This window comes from Larus michahellis, chromosome 11 (assembly GCF_964199755.1).
Source record: "Larus michahellis chromosome 11, bLarMic1.1, whole genome shotgun sequence".
NCBI lineage: Eukaryota > Metazoa > Chordata > Aves > Charadriiformes > Laridae > Larus > Larus michahellis.
Window position 1 is genome coordinate 2,096,492 of NC_133906.1, and position 17,234 is coordinate 2,113,725.

Sequence of the window (17,234 nt, forward strand, 5' to 3'; positions counted from 1 at the left end):
CCCTGGGTTGTCTGAGTTGGAGCCTTTCCACAGGGAGAGCTCTAGCCCTCTGGAATGGGGACATCTCCTTCTCCATCCTAGACACACCATACCCTTCCTGCCTTGCCACCATCTCCATCCCAGGCTGTGGCAGACACAAGGAACAGCAGGATCTCACATGTGAAGTAGCCCCTTGGTGACCGAGCCACCTCAGGACACTGAGTGGATTCTCCCAGACTGTGTGGGCTTCACAGGGGGTTTATGCTGAGGCACTGCAGCAGCACCAAACCCATTCCCAGGAGTGCAGCATCCTGTGCTGCCCATGGCAATGTCTGTCACCCAGCTGTGTTGTCCAGGGCCCTGCCCAGGATGGGACAGGGCACATCCCAGAGTCAAGGTTACTGCAATAGCTTCCTGCTGGTGGCATTGTCGGAAGCCCTCGGGGAATGAGTAAATGCAAGCAGCTATTGGTTTCTGGACGCTGGGCAATCCAGTTGTCCAGCATTTTGCTGCCTTGGGCCTTTAAGAATACTTTCTCCCCTCCCCTGGAGCAGGCCATAGGTGGGACCAGGGTGGTGTCTGCACCAATTGCGATGTTCTTTGCTCCATCTCTCCCTGCCTGGCAGCAGGGTGGTCCTGCCCCGTGGCATCTTGGAATGGGCAGGGAGGGGCTGCAGAGGTGAGGGAGGCCCCTCAACGGCAGCACCTCCACCACCTCTGTCCTCACCCAGAAGGATGGTGTCCCTGTCACCATCCCAGCCTCTCTCACCTATTCCACCAGGTCCCCTTGGGGCCCTAGTAGTGGGGACAGGCAGGGTCCCAGGCAGGAGCTGGCTACCCTGCCTGCCACACTGCTGTCCACCCCAGCCCCCCAGTGTCTGCATGCACCCAAGGGAGGTCAGGGTGGCCTTGAGTTCACTGAGGACAGGACTCCAGGGCATGACTTCTGTAGGTGTGTGAACTGAGCTAACACCCTGCAGCTTGCCACCATCCTCTAGGACTGGGAGAGGGGGAAATGACTGCTCCACTCCCCCCTGGGAAGGCTGAGACCCCTGCTTTTGTCCTCTGGGAGACTGGTTGGCTACAAAGCTGTCTCTGCCACAGAATTTCAGTATGTGTATCTGCCAGGTGGGAGGCTCGGGCCTCCTTCCCAGTCTGATGTCCTGACTTGATGTTGCGATCTGGTGGTGATCTGCTAGGCTTGTTGGCTTGCTCTGTGCATTTACAGTGACTCGGGTACTGTGAACGTTGGCCCCTTCCTTATCCCAGGGTGAGGAAGGGGCATCCAGCCGGGTTTGTGTGGGGAGCAATTGCGTTCCAGCTTTGAATGGTGCACCCAACTCTGCCTTCCCACCTTCTGCCTCCAACACCCATGGGGAACTCGCAGGGACTGGCATCTCTGTCTTGGTGTGAGGTCTCCTGGCTGATAGTGGTACTGGTGGCAGTGATGCCTCACTTACAGAGGCAATCATGGGGTGCAGGCAGTGGCCAAAGCATTAGCTGGGGGGGGGGGTGGGGAGCAGAGAAAAGGGGTGGGAGAAGAGCCCCTGGCACCTCAGGGCTCTAACAAACACCTTTTCATTGGGCATGAAAAGTTCTTTGGCCTGCGTTCATGACAGCTGCCTTTTGTCTGTGGGCACGATGACAAGCCACCATTGTGGAAGGGGGAGCACACAGGGAGGGCTTGTACCTAGCTTCCAGGCTGCCAGGACGTGCAGTTTCCCTGCGAACGGGAAGCGAGCTGTCGGAGCAAGTGACTCAGGCTGGCAGAGGGGAGGCTGGGGGTGGCAGCCCCCACTGATGCCAGCTCGGGCCCCTGCTTCCCGCACCTCCAGGGAGTCACTGCTGGCCGAGAGGGGACGGAGCTCTCGGCCAATTGGGCGCTGATCTGAAGCGGGGGGGGGAATCTGCTTCTCCCCCCTCCTTCCACCTCCGCGCTGGGGCTGTGATTCAGTTCCCCTCCCCCAGCCCACCCCCTCTGCTCGGAGGCTGACAGCCGGAGCCGCAGCCTGCCGGAGCCCCGGAGCTGTTTTCCAAGCCGTGGAAGAGAGACCCAGGGATTTTTTCTCAGCTCCTCAGTACCTGCTGTGTCCCGGGCCACACGCGCACGGACATGGAGAGCGTCAGCCTCCAACGACCCGCCTGGAAATGGCAAGTACTGAGTTTGTTTTCACTCTGCGGCTGGGGCTGGGTCTCCGGGCAGATCCGCTACTCGGTGGTTGAGGAGTCAGAGGTGGGAACCGTGGTGGGGAACGTGGCCCGGGATCTGGGCTTGAAGGTGGAGGAGCTGCCGGGTCGCAGGCTGCGCCTGGGCTCGGAGGAGAGCCTGCGCCACTTCGCCGTGCGCCTGGACAGCGGGGCGCTGGTGGTGAGCCAGCAGCTGGACCGGGAGCGTCTGTGCGGAGCGGCTGTCAGCTGCGTGCTGTCGGTGCAGGTGGTGACAGAGAACCCCCTGCAGCTCTTCCGCCTGGAAGTGGAGATCCTGGACCTGAATGACAACTCCCCGAGCTTCCCCACTGCTCACCGCACCCTGCGCATTGCTGAGTCTGCCACAGTGGCTGCACGCTTTCCCCTGGAGAGCGCACAGGACCCTGATGTGGGCACCAATGCTGTGGGTTCCTACCGGCTGAGCCCCAACTCCCACTTCTCCCTGGACGTCAAGCAGCAGCAGGATGGCAAACTCTTCCCAGAGCTGGTGCTGGAGCGTGCCCTGGACAGGGAAGAGCAGCCAGAACTGCAGCTGGTGCTGACGGCCATGGATGGGGGAAGCCCAGCCCGCTCGGGCACGGCACAGATAACAGTCCTGGTCCTGGATGTCAATGACAACGCACCCACCTTTGACCGTGCCACATACAAGGTGCAAGTCCCGGAAAACACGCCCATGGGGGCTCTGCTCCTCCGGCTCAATGCATCTGACCCTGACGAGGGCCCCAATGGGGAGACAGAGTACTCCTTCGGGGTTCACACCTCCGACTTGGTCCGAAGGCTCTTTGCCTTGGATCCCCACAGTGGCGAGGTCCGGGTGAGTGGGGCCTTGGACTTTGAGGAATCCCCTTTCTATGAGATCTATGTGCGAGCCCATGATGGTGGGGTCCCAGAGATGGAGGGCCACTGTGTGCTACAGGTGGTAGTGGAGGATGCCAATGACAACCCCCCGGAGGTGCTGCTCACCTCCCTGCTGAACCCGGTGCCAGAAGACACCCCACCAGAGACTGTTGTGGGGCTCTTTAATGTACGGGACCGAGACTCAGGGGTCAATGGGGATGTGAGCTTGGAGATCTCCCCCGATGTGCCTTTTTCCATCAGGTCCCTTCAGAACCACTTCTCCCTCGTCACCCGGGAGAGCCTGGACCGAGAGTCCACCTCACAGTACATAGTGGAGCTGATTGCCCAGGATGGTGGGTCACCCACCTTCACAACAACGCTCACGCTGCTCCTTAACATATCTGATGTGAATGACAACCCCCCACGCTTCTTGCAGCCTTCCTACGATGCCTTCCTGATGGAGAACAACCTGCCTGGCTCCCTGCTGTGCACTGTCTCTGCCTCAGACCCTGACGACGGGGATAATTCCCGGCTTGTTTACTCCATAGAGAGTGGCCAAGTGCAGGGTGCCCCCACCTCTTCCTTCGTCCACATCAACCCTGACAATGGCAACCTCTACGCTCAGCGCACCTTTGACTTTGAGCTGCTGCAGGTTCTGCCAGTCTCTGTGGCCGTGCGGGACTCGGGGTCCCCCCCACTCCACGCCAACGTTACTGTCTACATCTTTGTGCTGGACCAGAATGATCACCCCCCCACCATCCTGCACCCTGCCAGCGACAGTGACATGCTGGCACCCCAGAGGGTGCCGCTGTCTGCCCCACCAGGCTACCTGGTCACCAAGGTGACAGCAGTGGATGCAGATGCTGGGCACAATGCCTGGCTCTCATATCGACTGCTGCCACAGTCCACCGACCCCTCCTTGTTCCACATGTCACTGTACACCGGGGAGGTGCGGACGGCACGTGCCCTCCAGGACACCGACACCGCAGTGCAGCAGCTCATTGTCCAGGTGACGGACAATGGTGACCCACCGCTCTCCACCACTGTCACCATCACTTTGGCCCTGGAGGAGGCAGCCCTGGAGGAGAGCTACAAGCCTCGGGATTTCCTGGCTGGTGCCAAGGAGAAGCCGGACCTGACCCTCTACCTGATCATTGCGCTGGCAGCCGTTAGCACCGTGGCCCTTGCCACTGTCACCCTCCTGGCCGCCCGGTGCCTCCGGCGCAGAGGCCGTGCTGCCACCTCGCCCTGCTGCTGCTGCTGGCTCAGCGAGTCGCCCTCCCGGGACTTCTTCAAGCACTCCAGCCCCAAGCTCCAGCTCAGCTCCGACGGCACCCTTAAGTACATGGAGGTCACCCTGCGACCCACCGACTCCCAGTCCCAGTGCTACAGCACCTGCTTCTCCCCCGGCTCCGACCGGAGCGACTTCACCTTCCTCCGGCCATGCCCGCCCCCCGCCACCCTACCGCGGGAAACCGGGGCTTTCCTCTCCGCTACCGGTACGCTGCGGGACCCCGGCCAGGTGAGAGCCTAGGGGCAGGGGGAAGGAGGTGCCGGCGCGGGGCTGGCCGGGCGGCCGGACGGCTCATTTCCCGCCGGGGTAGCCCTCGGTCCCCTCGCCGCGGCGCCGGGGGCGCGGGGGCCCCCGCTGTCGCTCGGGGGAAGCGTCCGGGCAGGTTGTGGCGGCAACCGCCGGCGTGTCGCGATTGGCGCCGGTGTTGCTGTCCTGGGAAAGGAGCTCGGCGATTGGAGGAGCGGCGGGGAGCTCGGAGCCAATGGCGAGGCGGCTGCGCGGAGCACCGGCGCTCCCCCGCCCCGACTCGCCGCCACCCCTCCATCATCCCCGCCCCCCCGCATCGAACGGCGTCCGCCCCAAACAATGAATGGGAGCGGCGAGCGCTGAGCGCGGCCCCGCAGCGTGGAGGGCATCGCTCCCTCGGCCGGCCACCCGGCAAGGATGCCGAGGGCAGGGAAGGCGGGCCGGTGCCTGGGACTGCCGCCTGTCTTCTCTTTCTGTTTGTTCTTGCACAGCTCCTCTGCTCAGATCCGGTACAGCATCCCGGAGGAGCTCACCCGGGGCGCCTTCGTGGGCAATATCGCGAAGGACCTGGGCACAGATGTGGCGAAACTGGCGGCAGCTAATCTGCAGGTACTGTCCGATTCGGATTCCCAGTACTTCTCGGTCAATGTGAACACCGGCGTTATAATGGTCAGCGAGCGAATAGACCGTGAGCAGCTCTGCGGGCAGAACCCCCGCTGCTTCCTCCACCTGAAACTTGCCATCGAGAACCCAGTGGAGTTTTACCGCATCGAGGTGGAGATTCTGGATATCAACGACAACCCCCCGGAGTTCCCCAGTGAGGAGGTTTCCTTGCGCATCTATGAGCTGGCATCTCTGGGTGCCCGCTTCCCTATCCAGCCTGCCCAGGACCCCGACGTGGGCACCAACACCTTGCAGACCTATCACCTGAGTGCCAATGAGAACTTCAACCTTAACGTGAAGGCGCGCACAGATGGCGGCAAGTTCCCCGAGCTGGTGCTGGAGAGGGCCCTGGACCGGGAACTCAGAGCTTTCCACCACCTCGTCCTGACTGCCGAAGATGGGGGGTCTCCCCCCAAGTCCAGCAAGACACGCATTACTATTCAGGTTCTGGATGCCAATGACAACCACCCGGTCTTTGACAAACCATCGTATGGAGCCCGCTTGGTGGAGAACTCGCCGCTGGGCACCCTCGTGGTGAAGTTAAATGCCACTGATGTGGATGAAGGTCCCAACGGAGACATCCGCTACTCCCTCAGCAGCCACAACTCGGCTGCCTTACGCCAGATCTTTGCCATCGATGAGCAAACTGGGGAGATTCGCGTCCAGGGCAACCTGGACTTTGAGGAGGCGACAGTATATGAGATTGAAGTGGAAGCCAAGGACATGGGATCGCCCACCATGGAGGAGCACTGCAGTGTGGTAGTGGAAATCACTGATGTGAATGACAACGCCCCCGAGGTCATTCTTACCTCCTTCTCCAGCTCCCTGAGTGAGGATGCACTCCCGGGCACAGTGGTGGCCGTGATACACGTCAGAGACAGGGACTCTGGTGAGCAGGGCAAGGTCCAGTGTCACGTGTCTCCAGATCTTCCCTTCCAGTTGCGTAAGGACTACGAGCACCAGTACTCGCTGCTAACCAGCACCCGTTTGGACCGGGAGCATGTTGCCTACTACAATGTCACCATCTCTGCCTCGGACCTGGGCAGTCCCCCACTCTCTCGCCACACCGTCTTGCCAATCGCCCTGGCAGATGTCAATGACAACGCACCCCAATTTGACCAAGTGTCCTATGAAGTGCTGGTGGCAGAAAACAACCCGGTGGGCAGCATGCTGGTTACGGTCTCTGCTGCCGACCCTGACTCGGAGCAGAATTCCCGTCTCTCCTACTCCATCCTGCGAGCTGGTGGGACAGATCCAGGCCTGGATCCAACTCGCTACCTCTCCATACATCCCACAAGTGGGCAGGTCTCTGCCAAACTCCCCTTTGACTATGAGCAAACCACCTATCTCCAGTTCCACGTGGAGGTCTCTGATGGTGGCTCCCCGGCCCTGAGGAACAGGACGCTGGTTCATGTTTTTATAGTGGACCAGAATGACAATGCCCCACGGGTGCATTTCCCCAGGGCCGGGGAGGACTCTGCTACCCAGTTCCGAATCTCCCCCCTCACCGTCCCTCCAGCGCTCATCACCAAGGTGGTAGCAATAGATGCGGACTCGGGGCGCAATGCCTGGCTCTCCTACCACCTCGTGGAAGCCACAGATCCAGGGCTTTTCAGCGTGGCCCTGCGCTCTGGGGAGATCCGGATCACACGGGCCCTGCAGGAGACGGATGCCTCTGCGCATGAACTGCTGGTGGTGGTCCGGGATGCTGGCGAGCCCCCGCTTTCCACAGCCATCACACTGGTTGTGCTGGTGGAGGAGAAGGGCCCAGAGGCCTTGCAGGGCTCCGAGGGTCGGGCCACCGACGGTGGGGGCTTACCCTCGATTACACTTTATCTGATTGTATCCCTAGTGCTCATCTCCACCGTTTCGCTGGTGGGACTGGCAGCACTGGGTGTCCGGTGCCTCCGACGGGGCTCTGCGCCTGCCAACCAGGGCTGCTGCGTGGAGAGCGTGAACACGCTTCAGCCCCCTCCCAGCCACATTTTTGGGCACTTGCACTATGAGCCTAAGCAAGGGGACACGGTGATGGGCGTCCAGGTGACGGCCACGGCACCCCCCGCCCCGCGTTACCGCTCCTGCTTTTCGCCGGTCTCGGACATCAGCGAGTTCATGTTTGTGAAACCCTCCGCGGGTCCCGCCGGTGTCAACCCGCCGGATCCCACCCTGTGCAGCGAGGTGAGCTCGGGAGCGTGTCCCCCCCCGACCCCAGCCCCAGCGTCTGCGGGGCTCGGCGCCGGAGCGGCTCGTGATGCGGCTCCCCCGCGCCGGTTTCGGGGAGGGGGTGCCCGCCGGTACCCGCTGCCAGCAGCCGGGCGGGGCGGAGCGGAGCGGGGGTTCCCGCTGCCGGGAGTCCCCGGCGCCCCCCCGGAGCTGCGGGGGCGGAGTAGCCGCGGCGGGGCGGGGGGAGGGTGTAGGGGGGGGCTACGCCGTGCGTATTTTGGGGAAGGCGGCGGAGGAGGGAGAGTAGGAGGAGGGAAAGGAAAAGGAGGAGGAGGAGGAGGAGGGGGCTGTGGAGAGACGTAAAACTGTCATTCGGTCCATCCCCTCCGCTCGCCGACTTTGTGTGTCTTTGCGTGCCGAGGAGCGGCTCAGACGGCCGGGCTGCTATCGCCCCCCCCCACACCCCCCACGCCCCCTCCATCCCTCCCTGTCCGGCTCCGGGGGCTCCGGCGGCGGCTTCCTCCCTGCGCAACCCGCTCGGACCCCCCTCCGGGGCGCGGGGGTTCCGGCGCGGCGGCGGCTCCCGGGGCCGGCAGCGAGGGCGGGGAGGCGGGGGGAGGCTGCGCGGAGCCGCCGCCGCCGCCGCCGTTCCGCGCCGCTCCGCGCTGCTCCGCTCGCACGCCCGGCACGGGATGCTCCGGGGACGGAGTTTGCCATGGCAGCTCCCGCTGCTGCTCGCAGCCCTCTCCTGCCTGCCGGCTCCCAGCAGCGCCCAGCTCCGTTACTCCGTGCCCGAGGACCGAGAGCCGGGCTCCTCGGTGGGCGACCTGGCCAAGGACTTGGGGGTGGACGTGCGGAGCCTGGCCGCCCGCAACTTGCGCCTGGTGAGCGAGGGTGGGCAGCGGCACTTCCAGGTGGACCTGGCGGCAGGTGTGCTGCTCCTCGATAGCAGGCTGGACCGGGAGGCACTGTGTGGGCAGAGCCTCACGTGCTCCCTGCACCTTCAGCTCGTCATGGAGAATCCCCTCCAGCTCCACCGTGTTGAGGTGGACGTCCTCGACGTGAATGACAACGCGCCCCAGTTCCCCAAGCCGGAGGTGGTCTTGGAGATCACTGAGGTAGCCAACCCTGGGACTCGGCTACCCTTGGAGGTAGCAGAAGACCCGGATATGGGCTCCAACTCCATCTCCACCTACGAGCTCAGCCCCAGTGAGCATTTTGCCCTGAGTATCAATGTGAGAGGAGATGGTGTTAAAATGCCTGAGATTGTACTTGAAAAAGCACTGGATAGAGAGAAAGTGGCTGTTCACCACCTAACACTGACAGCCCTGGATGGAGGGAATCCAGTGAAATCTGGCACTGCCAAGGTTACCATCCATGTCCTGGATGCAAATGACAACCCTCCTGTCTGTGACCCACCCATATCCATGGTGTATCTGGAGGAGAACGTGCCAGTGGGCACTCTGGTCACCAAGTTGAATGTCACCGACCTGGATGAAGGTCCCAACGGGGATGTGGAATATTCTTTCAAAATTAGCAATAATGCACCTGGTAAATTCACCAACCTGTTCTCCTTAGATCCCCGGACAGGGGAGATCAGAACCAAAGGCCTGCTGGATTATGAGGAATCCAGTGCCTATGAGATTGCGGTTCGAGCCAGGGACAAGGGATCCCCAGCCATGGAAGGACACTGTCACCTGCGAGTGGAATTAATCGATGTCAACGATAACAGCCCAGAAATCGTGCTGACCTCTCTCTCCAGCCCAGTGCTGGAGGACGCAACCCCAGGCACTGTGATTGCCCTCATTGGTGTGAAGGACAGCGATTCTGGTGACAACGGGCAAGTCCGTCTGCAGATAGCGAAAGAGCTCCCATTTAAACTGGTGTCATCTTTTAAAGAGCATTTCTCGCTGGTCACGAGTGGTCCCCTTGATCGGGAGAAGACCAGTGGATACAACATCACTGTGAGGGCTGTGGATTCAGGGTCCCCACAGAGGGCCACGCAAAAAACCTTTTACCTCCGAATTGCTGATGTGAATGATAATGCACCAAATTTCTCCAGCCCTTTTGATACAGCTCACGTTCAGGAAAACGCTCTTCCTGGAACTTCAGTTTTTTCAGTGTCAGCATCTGATCCCGATGAGGGTAGCAACGCCAAGCTCTCTTACTCCATCCTTCACAACGGGATGCAGGATGTACCCATATCAACCTACTTCCGCATAGACCAGGACAATGGCACCATCTACACTGTGAGAGCTCTGGACTATGAGCAGGATAAAGTGTTCCAGGTGCCCGTAGAGGTGAAGGATGCTGGGTCTCCCGCGCTCAGTAGTACTGCTGTAGTCCATGTGTTCGTCCTGGATGAGAACGACAATGCCCCCACTATTGTCTACCCTTCCGTCCCCAAGGGCTCTGCCTTCCACCAAACCATCCCAGCCTTGGCAGAACCTGGCTATCTGGTCACCAAAATTGTAGCCGTTGATGCTGATAGTGGCCATAATGCCTGGCTCTCCTACCAGCTGCAGGAGGATGCTGAGGCTTTGCCTTTCCAAGTGGAACGCCGCTCTGGAGAGATAAGGGTTGCACAGGCTCTCAGGGAGTCAGAAGATCCCCACAGGCTGGTGGTCGAAGTGAGGGACAATGGGACACCGTCCCTTTCGGCCTCAGTGGTATTAGTTATTTCCCCAGAGGAAAACAGCGTGCAGGACTTCTCCAAGTCCTTGGACCTCCCCAAATCTTCTCCCAAGGACACCAACCTAACACTTTACCTCATCATCTCCCTGGTGTCCATTTCCCTCGTGTCCTGTGTGATGTTTGCAGTGGTGGCTGCTCGGTGTCTCAAAGCTGGCACTGCCAGCTGGACCTTTGTGGATTGCTGCCGAGGGACTGGCCGCAAGCCTGCCTCCCATTTCCGCGGGCAGATGAAGCCAGATGGCTTCATCAAGTACCTGGACGTGGGAGGAGCGGGCTTGACCTCCCAGGCACAGAATTACACCTCTTGTTTCTCACCCATGTCTGACCAGAGTGATTTCCTCTTTGTAAAACCTTTCAGCCATTCTAGCACCGCGGAGACCGTGGCTGCCTATGAGCAGGTGACCAGCACATTAGCGAGTCCCTGCGATGGGGTAAGAGATGGATCTTTCTTACTGTCCTGTCTGCTAAGAGCAACGGTCCGTAATATCCAGGCTAGGTGACTGTTCTCTGGCTGTCCTTCCACCTAAGAAGGTGGCTTCAGGGAATGTGTGTCACTGTCACCTCCTGGGAGGTGGCAGGTGAAAGCTTTGGCTCAGTTTGATGGAGGTGGGGGAAGGGGATGGGCATCACTGTGAAATCAAAGACTGTGTGTTTGTAGACGTGGAGAGTTTTCCTTTGGCCCCGTTCGTACTCTTTTCTTTTTAAAGTGATTCTTAGCATGGTCAGGAACATGTTTTTTTGGGTGCTTAACTTCTTGATTCTGTTTAACCTCTTTATTCTGCACGGCATACGAATCACGGTGTGGGAGGAGATTATCTGAAAGCAAAGTTTGTCGGTGTTGCTTTTGCTCTGTTTTAGAGGTGCATTGTAGGAATTTCTCATTTCTTGACTCCCCCAAATTTACTGTTTGTGTCCTGGCAAGAGATCGTTTTTCAGTTAGGCTGTTTCCAGCGAGGGACTAAATTCAGTGTTCAGCACTGAACGTAGTGACGTTTTTTGCAAAGATCCTTGTGACCTTATGTGCCCTTGGGCTTGCAGAGACCTAGGCAGCGGCGTGCTTTGAAAACTTCAGCCACTTGTATTCAGATGTCTAAATATGGATGTAGGTGATTGTATTTAGCTGTAGCTTTTATAACTTCGGGACATAAAAAGTAAAGTAATTTTGTGCCATAAATGCGTGCCCTAAATTTGAAAGTGGTAATTACAACAGGAATTCAAAATATAGATTGGGAAGGGCTTATCAGGTGCAGGATTGTGTGTCAGCGTGTGCAAAAATTTGTATCTGAAATCTGGAGGGCAAGTATTTAAACAGCTTAATTTGCATTCCGCATGGGTAGCAGTGGGGACTCTATTTTAGGGGAGTAATTTATGCTAATATATTCTTTCATGAGAATCATCAAAGCTGTGGAGAAATTAGTGAAATCACATCTACTAAATAAAAATCTAGGTCAGCTGTACCCGTCTTCACTTTTCCTTAGTAATTGCATGTACAAGCAGAATAATCCTATAAAATTGATGTTCCACTGTATGGACTATGAACAGCGGATTCCTAAGGTAACTGTGAGAAATGTTGTCCTTTCCAGGTAGCGTGTTATCATTCTGGAGTTAATTAAGGAGATTATGATTTTCGGAAGTATGTGCCTTCCAGACAGAAAACAGTTCTGCTATTTAGTGCCTTTCACAAAGGCGTGATTCAAACAGGAATATACAAGCCTGCTTCATGTCCTTCCTCATTTACAGACTGTCCATTGTCTAATGGTAAAATAACACGGGCAGAAAGCGATACGGGGGCTTACTAATGAAGTTACAAAGTGTGCTGCTGTGTCTGAAGTTTAGTGTGTCTCCTAAACAAATAATGCTTTTTGTCTTTTGCTGTCGGAAGTTTATTCTTTTCTCTGTGGACAGAAAAATATTGTAGTGGTCCGGGGCCACAGCATCTAGGAAAAGTCATTCAAAAACAATGTGTGAAATCAAGATCTCAGGCAGGCCTTTTTCAGGACAGAAGAAGGACAGATTAGGAAGGTTTGTTATCATTTTACCTTCTGGCATTAAAAGCATCTTTCTCAGTATCAATTAACTCTGCCACCCCCACCCCCTCACTCCTGCAAGTTCATTACTTTGGTACCATTGCTCCTGCTGAATTGATGCCCTTATCAGTTTATTTCATGCTTCATTTCTTTCACAGCCTGGTTTCCTGAGCTGCTTTGGAAGATTATTCGCTGAATAGTTTTTGTCATGCTTTTCAGTATTCATGCTGGTTCAGAAATACTCAGGAAAGAGGCGGGGAGGGGGGGGAAGCTTTCTTTTTGTTCTAATTGATTTTCTTTACTTGAAAGGAACACGCTGATATTCCAGACTGAAATAATCCAGGATCAGTTCGCTTTCATTTTCAAAGGCAAGAATGGAGGTATTAAAACTCTTCTATTTTCTCTGCAGCAAGCTCAGCCTAACACAGACTGGCGCTTCTCTCAGACCCAGAGACCTGGAACGAGTGGGTAAGTGCATCTTTCTCTATTTTCGTGTCCAGGGAAGGTTTCTTTCTTTTGTGTGCCACTTTCAGTGCTGTAAAGTCCACGACTGGCAGTTCTTGAGGATGGGTGTTCCCTGTCGTTTGTAGAATTGTCCAGCCAAAGAGTCTGAAATACATCTGTTTCTGTGTCAGCTCTATTTGATGATGATGATGGTGATGTGACAGCTGTTGTTTCTAATGGTGTGTCTGGTTTTGGTGTCTACAGCTCAAGAAAGACAGTCAGGAATGGGGGGCAAGCTCCAGGTGAAGTTGTGAGATGGTTAAAGGACTGGCAAACATGCTTCACAGAGAAAGGTTTCTTCTCTAAAGCAGATTTTGAGCATTTGGACCAGATTCTGAGTCCAAAATCTTGATTCCTCCCCCTGCAGGGAGGCCACTGGAAATCACTGTTTGAGTCCCTTTACCAGCCATGCAACCTCGAGCTCTGTGCTGCTGAAGTGTATCACCTGCTCTGGTGGTGCCAGACTGCTGTGTAAGCCCCCGTGGCAGCCAGAAGTTGAGTAGATGAGCCCCAGGTCCCCAAAGGCCCCTCTAGAGAAATATGTTGCAGCCACATCTAACTTGGCAGGAGCAGGTACCTCGTGAAATGCCACTGTATGTCCTTTCCCCTGAGGGCTGGTCTGGCTGAATCAGGGTTGGGAGCCCCAGATCCAACTCCATTTGTTGAGGAGTTTGGAACCTTTCTTGCATTCCTTGGGAAGTGCCATCACCAACACGGGGTGATTCGTTAGTTCATCCAGGTGAGGAGCCCTCTGCACGCTTCCTGCTGGAGGTGGGCAATGGGATAGAGGGAGGCTAAGGAAGAAGGAATTAAACCCAATGAATCAGGAGCCTCACAGGAAGGAGGTCTCCTAAGGTCTGGTCTTGCTATTAAAACCATGGCTGAATTTTTGCCAATTTACATGTGATACCGAAAAAGCAAGATGCCCTGGCAGCAGAGCAGAGACCTGCCTCCCAAGTGACCACCCCTCTCTTGACCGTGCGCCCCCTTGGCCCTGAACCAAACAAAGTTTGCTTTTCTTGGCACACAGTGAGAAAGCGTCAACAAGGAAACATTGAGCAGGCGCCGTGTGCCTCTCCCATTTTTTTTTTCCTGGTTCACAGGCAGGGGCAGGGGTTGTCTCCAGAGGGTGACCTTCCTTGGTACCGTCAGGGTAATAAAGGACTTAAACCGGGAGTCCACCTTCCTCCGTGAATACCCTAACCAGACGTTATTGTGTATGAGGAAACTGACTCTGGGATAATTTGTATGTGAAAAGATCATGTCTCTTGGGGTGTACCTCGGAGCAATCAGGAGAAAATTCGGATGCTGTCCTTCCTTGACTGGCGGGGTCAGGCACCCTATCTCTGTGGAAAAGAGAGAAGCTTACCCCTCTGTGTTTTATTGTTCCTGGTGGCCACTTGGCCACCTCCTGTGAAGGTTTAAACAGTGCCACAGGGAGCATCTGGTCCTGGATTTCAGTGTCGGAGCTTGCAATTAAACATCTGCAGGTTGTGTCTTGAGTCTTTCCCTGGGTCTGTCTCGATAATTTAGCTTAACAGAAAATTAAGAGACTACTATAGCTAAGTTGTTGTAACAATTAAACTTTGTTATAGGCTCTTCTAGCTGACAAAGGCAAAATGGAACGAGGGTTTGTTGTAAAACGTATAACGCATTCCCACTGGAAAACAGCCATGGACTTTAACAACAAGGCTATTGCTGGAACAGTTTTGCTGGAGCTCTGTTGAATTCTCCATCACTGACAACATTTTAATCAAGAAAAATCTTTCTAACTGTTTACGCTCTAGTTCAAATGACAATTAGCTGGAAAGCCGTGTTAATACAGAAGTGCACCAGAGCAGCTGTAATAGTTTTGCTACAAGAAGTGAGTAAATGAGCCCCATCAGAGCAAGCTCTATTGCTCCTTCTTCTAGCATCATGCTGCAGCTCTTCAAAGCACAGAGCTGATGTACTGCAGACCTACTTAACTCAGTGCCAGGGACCTTTTCTCAGGTCATGGGACAGCGATGCTCACCTCAGCCCCCAGCCTCTGCCTGAAGATCTTTACAAGCTCCAGCCCCTTCCCAGTGCCTAAGTGGGAGCAGCAGCATGTAGAGTGGGAAGAGACAGGGCAGGAGAAGAAAAGGTGGCCTCAGACTCATTCAGGGGGGAGCTGATGTAGAACCACATGCTGGTTCTGGTGGACAAGCTGTGATGTTGCTCCTGAGGGTCTGCGTGACCTGGGTTCCTGTGGTAGTCCTTGAAAAAGCCACCTGAAAAGCTCATGTTAGTGCCTGTTGTGGCAGGGGTTCCCATAGCATGGGGTGCCCAGGGTGGCCCCGGGTTTGGAAAGGGGCTTTGCCAGAGTACAGGTTGGTACTGCGATAACTCAGTGGATTTTAATTCCCGCTGGTTTCCCCCCCTACCTGTGAGCAGATTCCACATTTGCAATGAAACAGCTCTTCCTGCTTTGGTTTTTTTTTTCCTGTTTCTTTTGTCCCGTTTTAAGTTAAATCAAGGGAGATGTTTTTATTCTAAACCTGTGTTACAACACTAAAGGATGGAAATAGAAAGTGCTGTCATATGTTCATTGCCCAGCCCTGACATCTCTCTGGTGATTAAACAGACAGATCCTGGAGAGCAGTCTGCTCCCCATTGTGCCCTTCCCGTGCTCTCCCCAGCATTTTGATGTCTGGTGTGTGAATTCCCTGAGCGCTGATTGCTAGTTCAGGTATTAAAGAGGGTGCAAGGACAGTTGCCTGAGCTCTGCCCGTGGTTACTCTTTCCAATGTTTGCTCATGTTCAACTGTGTCTCCTGCTGACAGGCAAACCGCTCCAGCACTGTGAGGTCTCCAAAGCGCGGGGCCCTGCTTGGTGCTTGGGAACACAGGCCACCTCTTAGCTGAAAAGAAAAAGAAGGGATGTGTTCTTAACTGCGTTTGCCTGACCCAAATTAAATAGCAATAAAGATAAGGCAGCTTAGACTAACGGTTTGAATGGATCCCGGAGGGAGTCCAGCACAGACCCGAAGCCAGAAAGCAGGCTTAAACCCATGTTGTGATTTCCCCTTTGCTGTCTTTGTTGAGCTGGAGAAGGCAACAATCCTGTCTTTTCTCAGCGTAGCCCTGTCCACCAAAACAAATCCCACGTGTCCCTGAGCACCAGAAAAAAAAAAAGGGGAAGCTCAATAAGGCAGAGACCATCTCTCGATCTTGTACATCGCTGCACTCAGAGCGCTGTTACAGGACAACAAAGAGAATTTGTTCTTTGTTCTGAAACACAGGAGAGCTCTGGTGCACATGCTCAGGAAATAAGAGCTCAGACAATATCCTTTAAAAACGTGGTCGGGAGTCAGACTTGAGTAGAGCGATTCTCGACTAATCTTGTTTGGGAGAAACAGAAGGTTAGATTAATTCATTTAATGATGTTTGTATTTTGTTTTCAAAAAAAACCACAACCAAACCAAACCAAAAAAAACCCACCTGTGCTGTCTCTGGGCAAATTTAAATGAATACAGAATGATACCGAGCAGCAGATGCCATTCCTAGACAAATCAGATCAGTGGCTGTAGTGGAGATTACAGCGATGAATTGCCCAACGCACAGTCCAGCAGCGTTGCAGGACATCCCTGTGGGATTGTCACCATGGGGTTTCCCTGGCAGGGGTGGAGTAAGGGGGGAGAACGAAGGGGCTAGGACTGGTACGAGGGACCCATCTTGCTGCTTTTTCACTATTCAACAGAGGAGCATAGGCTGGGATTGTGCCTTTCACATTCACGGTACTTGCCTGGCTGGCAGCTCTTTGTTCTGATCTCTGTGTGACGGTTTATTCAGGAAAACACCCGGCTCAAGTCAGGATTTCCCTCCTGGAGGAGTGAGGAAGGTTCTGTGTTGCTCACAGGTGGGCACAGGAGGGTGAGACATCCCAGGATGGGAAGAGCCTGTATGTCCTGGGTAGCTTGTGGGAGGAGAGGGGACAATTTCGGCCACGTGGGTAGGCTAGGAGGAGATCCCAGGCAGGAGGCATCCTGGGGACTGTGGTGGGGGACTCACAAGGAGGTGGGGAGCAGCATGAGAATCCCTGGTAGCTCTGGGGGAGGGAAGAGCAAAGCATGCAAAGAAGATATAGAGTGCTATTTCACACCCCGCCCCCCATTTATTTTCACTAATCCTTAATCTCCCCGTGTTACTGGTTTCCGACTGGTTACAAGCCAGGCTCCCCCTCCGAGGCCGAACACAGCCAATAGTGGTGTTCGCTTCATTCGCCCATTAAACAGCATCACGGCAGCCCTGGCTGACCCTGGCCATCCTCCCCCAGGCTGTGCGGAGGGAGGAAGGAGAGTGCAGCAGGGGGGGTTTGGGGCTGCCAGTGGAGAGACTGCAGCAGTGCCCACAGAAGAGCTCGGAAGGAAAGGAGGGATTTTCATTCTTTATTTTATTTTCACGCCTGAGGTCCAAGACCTGGGCTTGCAGGAGTCATGGCAGCCTGCCTGTGTGCAGTAAGGGATGGGGAGGGGGAAAAAGGTATTCCAAGGGTAGTCCTTAAATGTTCTCAGGAGTGTTCATAGAATCATAGAATTGACTAGTTTGGAAGGGACCTTTCAGATCATCTAGTGTTCTCAGTGTTCAGAGTGTGCAGGT

The 17,234-nt window shown here is 55.5% G+C and overlaps 1 protein-coding gene across 17 annotated transcripts in view; it reads left to right on the forward strand.

The window, feature by feature from the left end:
* LOC141749887 (protocadherin gamma-C5-like) overlaps positions 1-17,234 on the forward strand; it is a 280,377-nt gene that overhangs the window by 244,301 nt on the left and 18,842 nt on the right. For 10 of the 17 annotated variants that reach the window (XM_074604147.1, XM_074604140.1, XM_074604133.1 and 7 more), the window contains exon 2: positions 12,521-12,579. In XM_074604147.1, coding sequence (XP_074460248.1) covers positions 12,521-12,579 — 59 coding nt within the window. The other 7 variants (XM_074604144.1, XM_074604146.1, XM_074604137.1 and 4 more) reach the window with 6 other exon arrangements.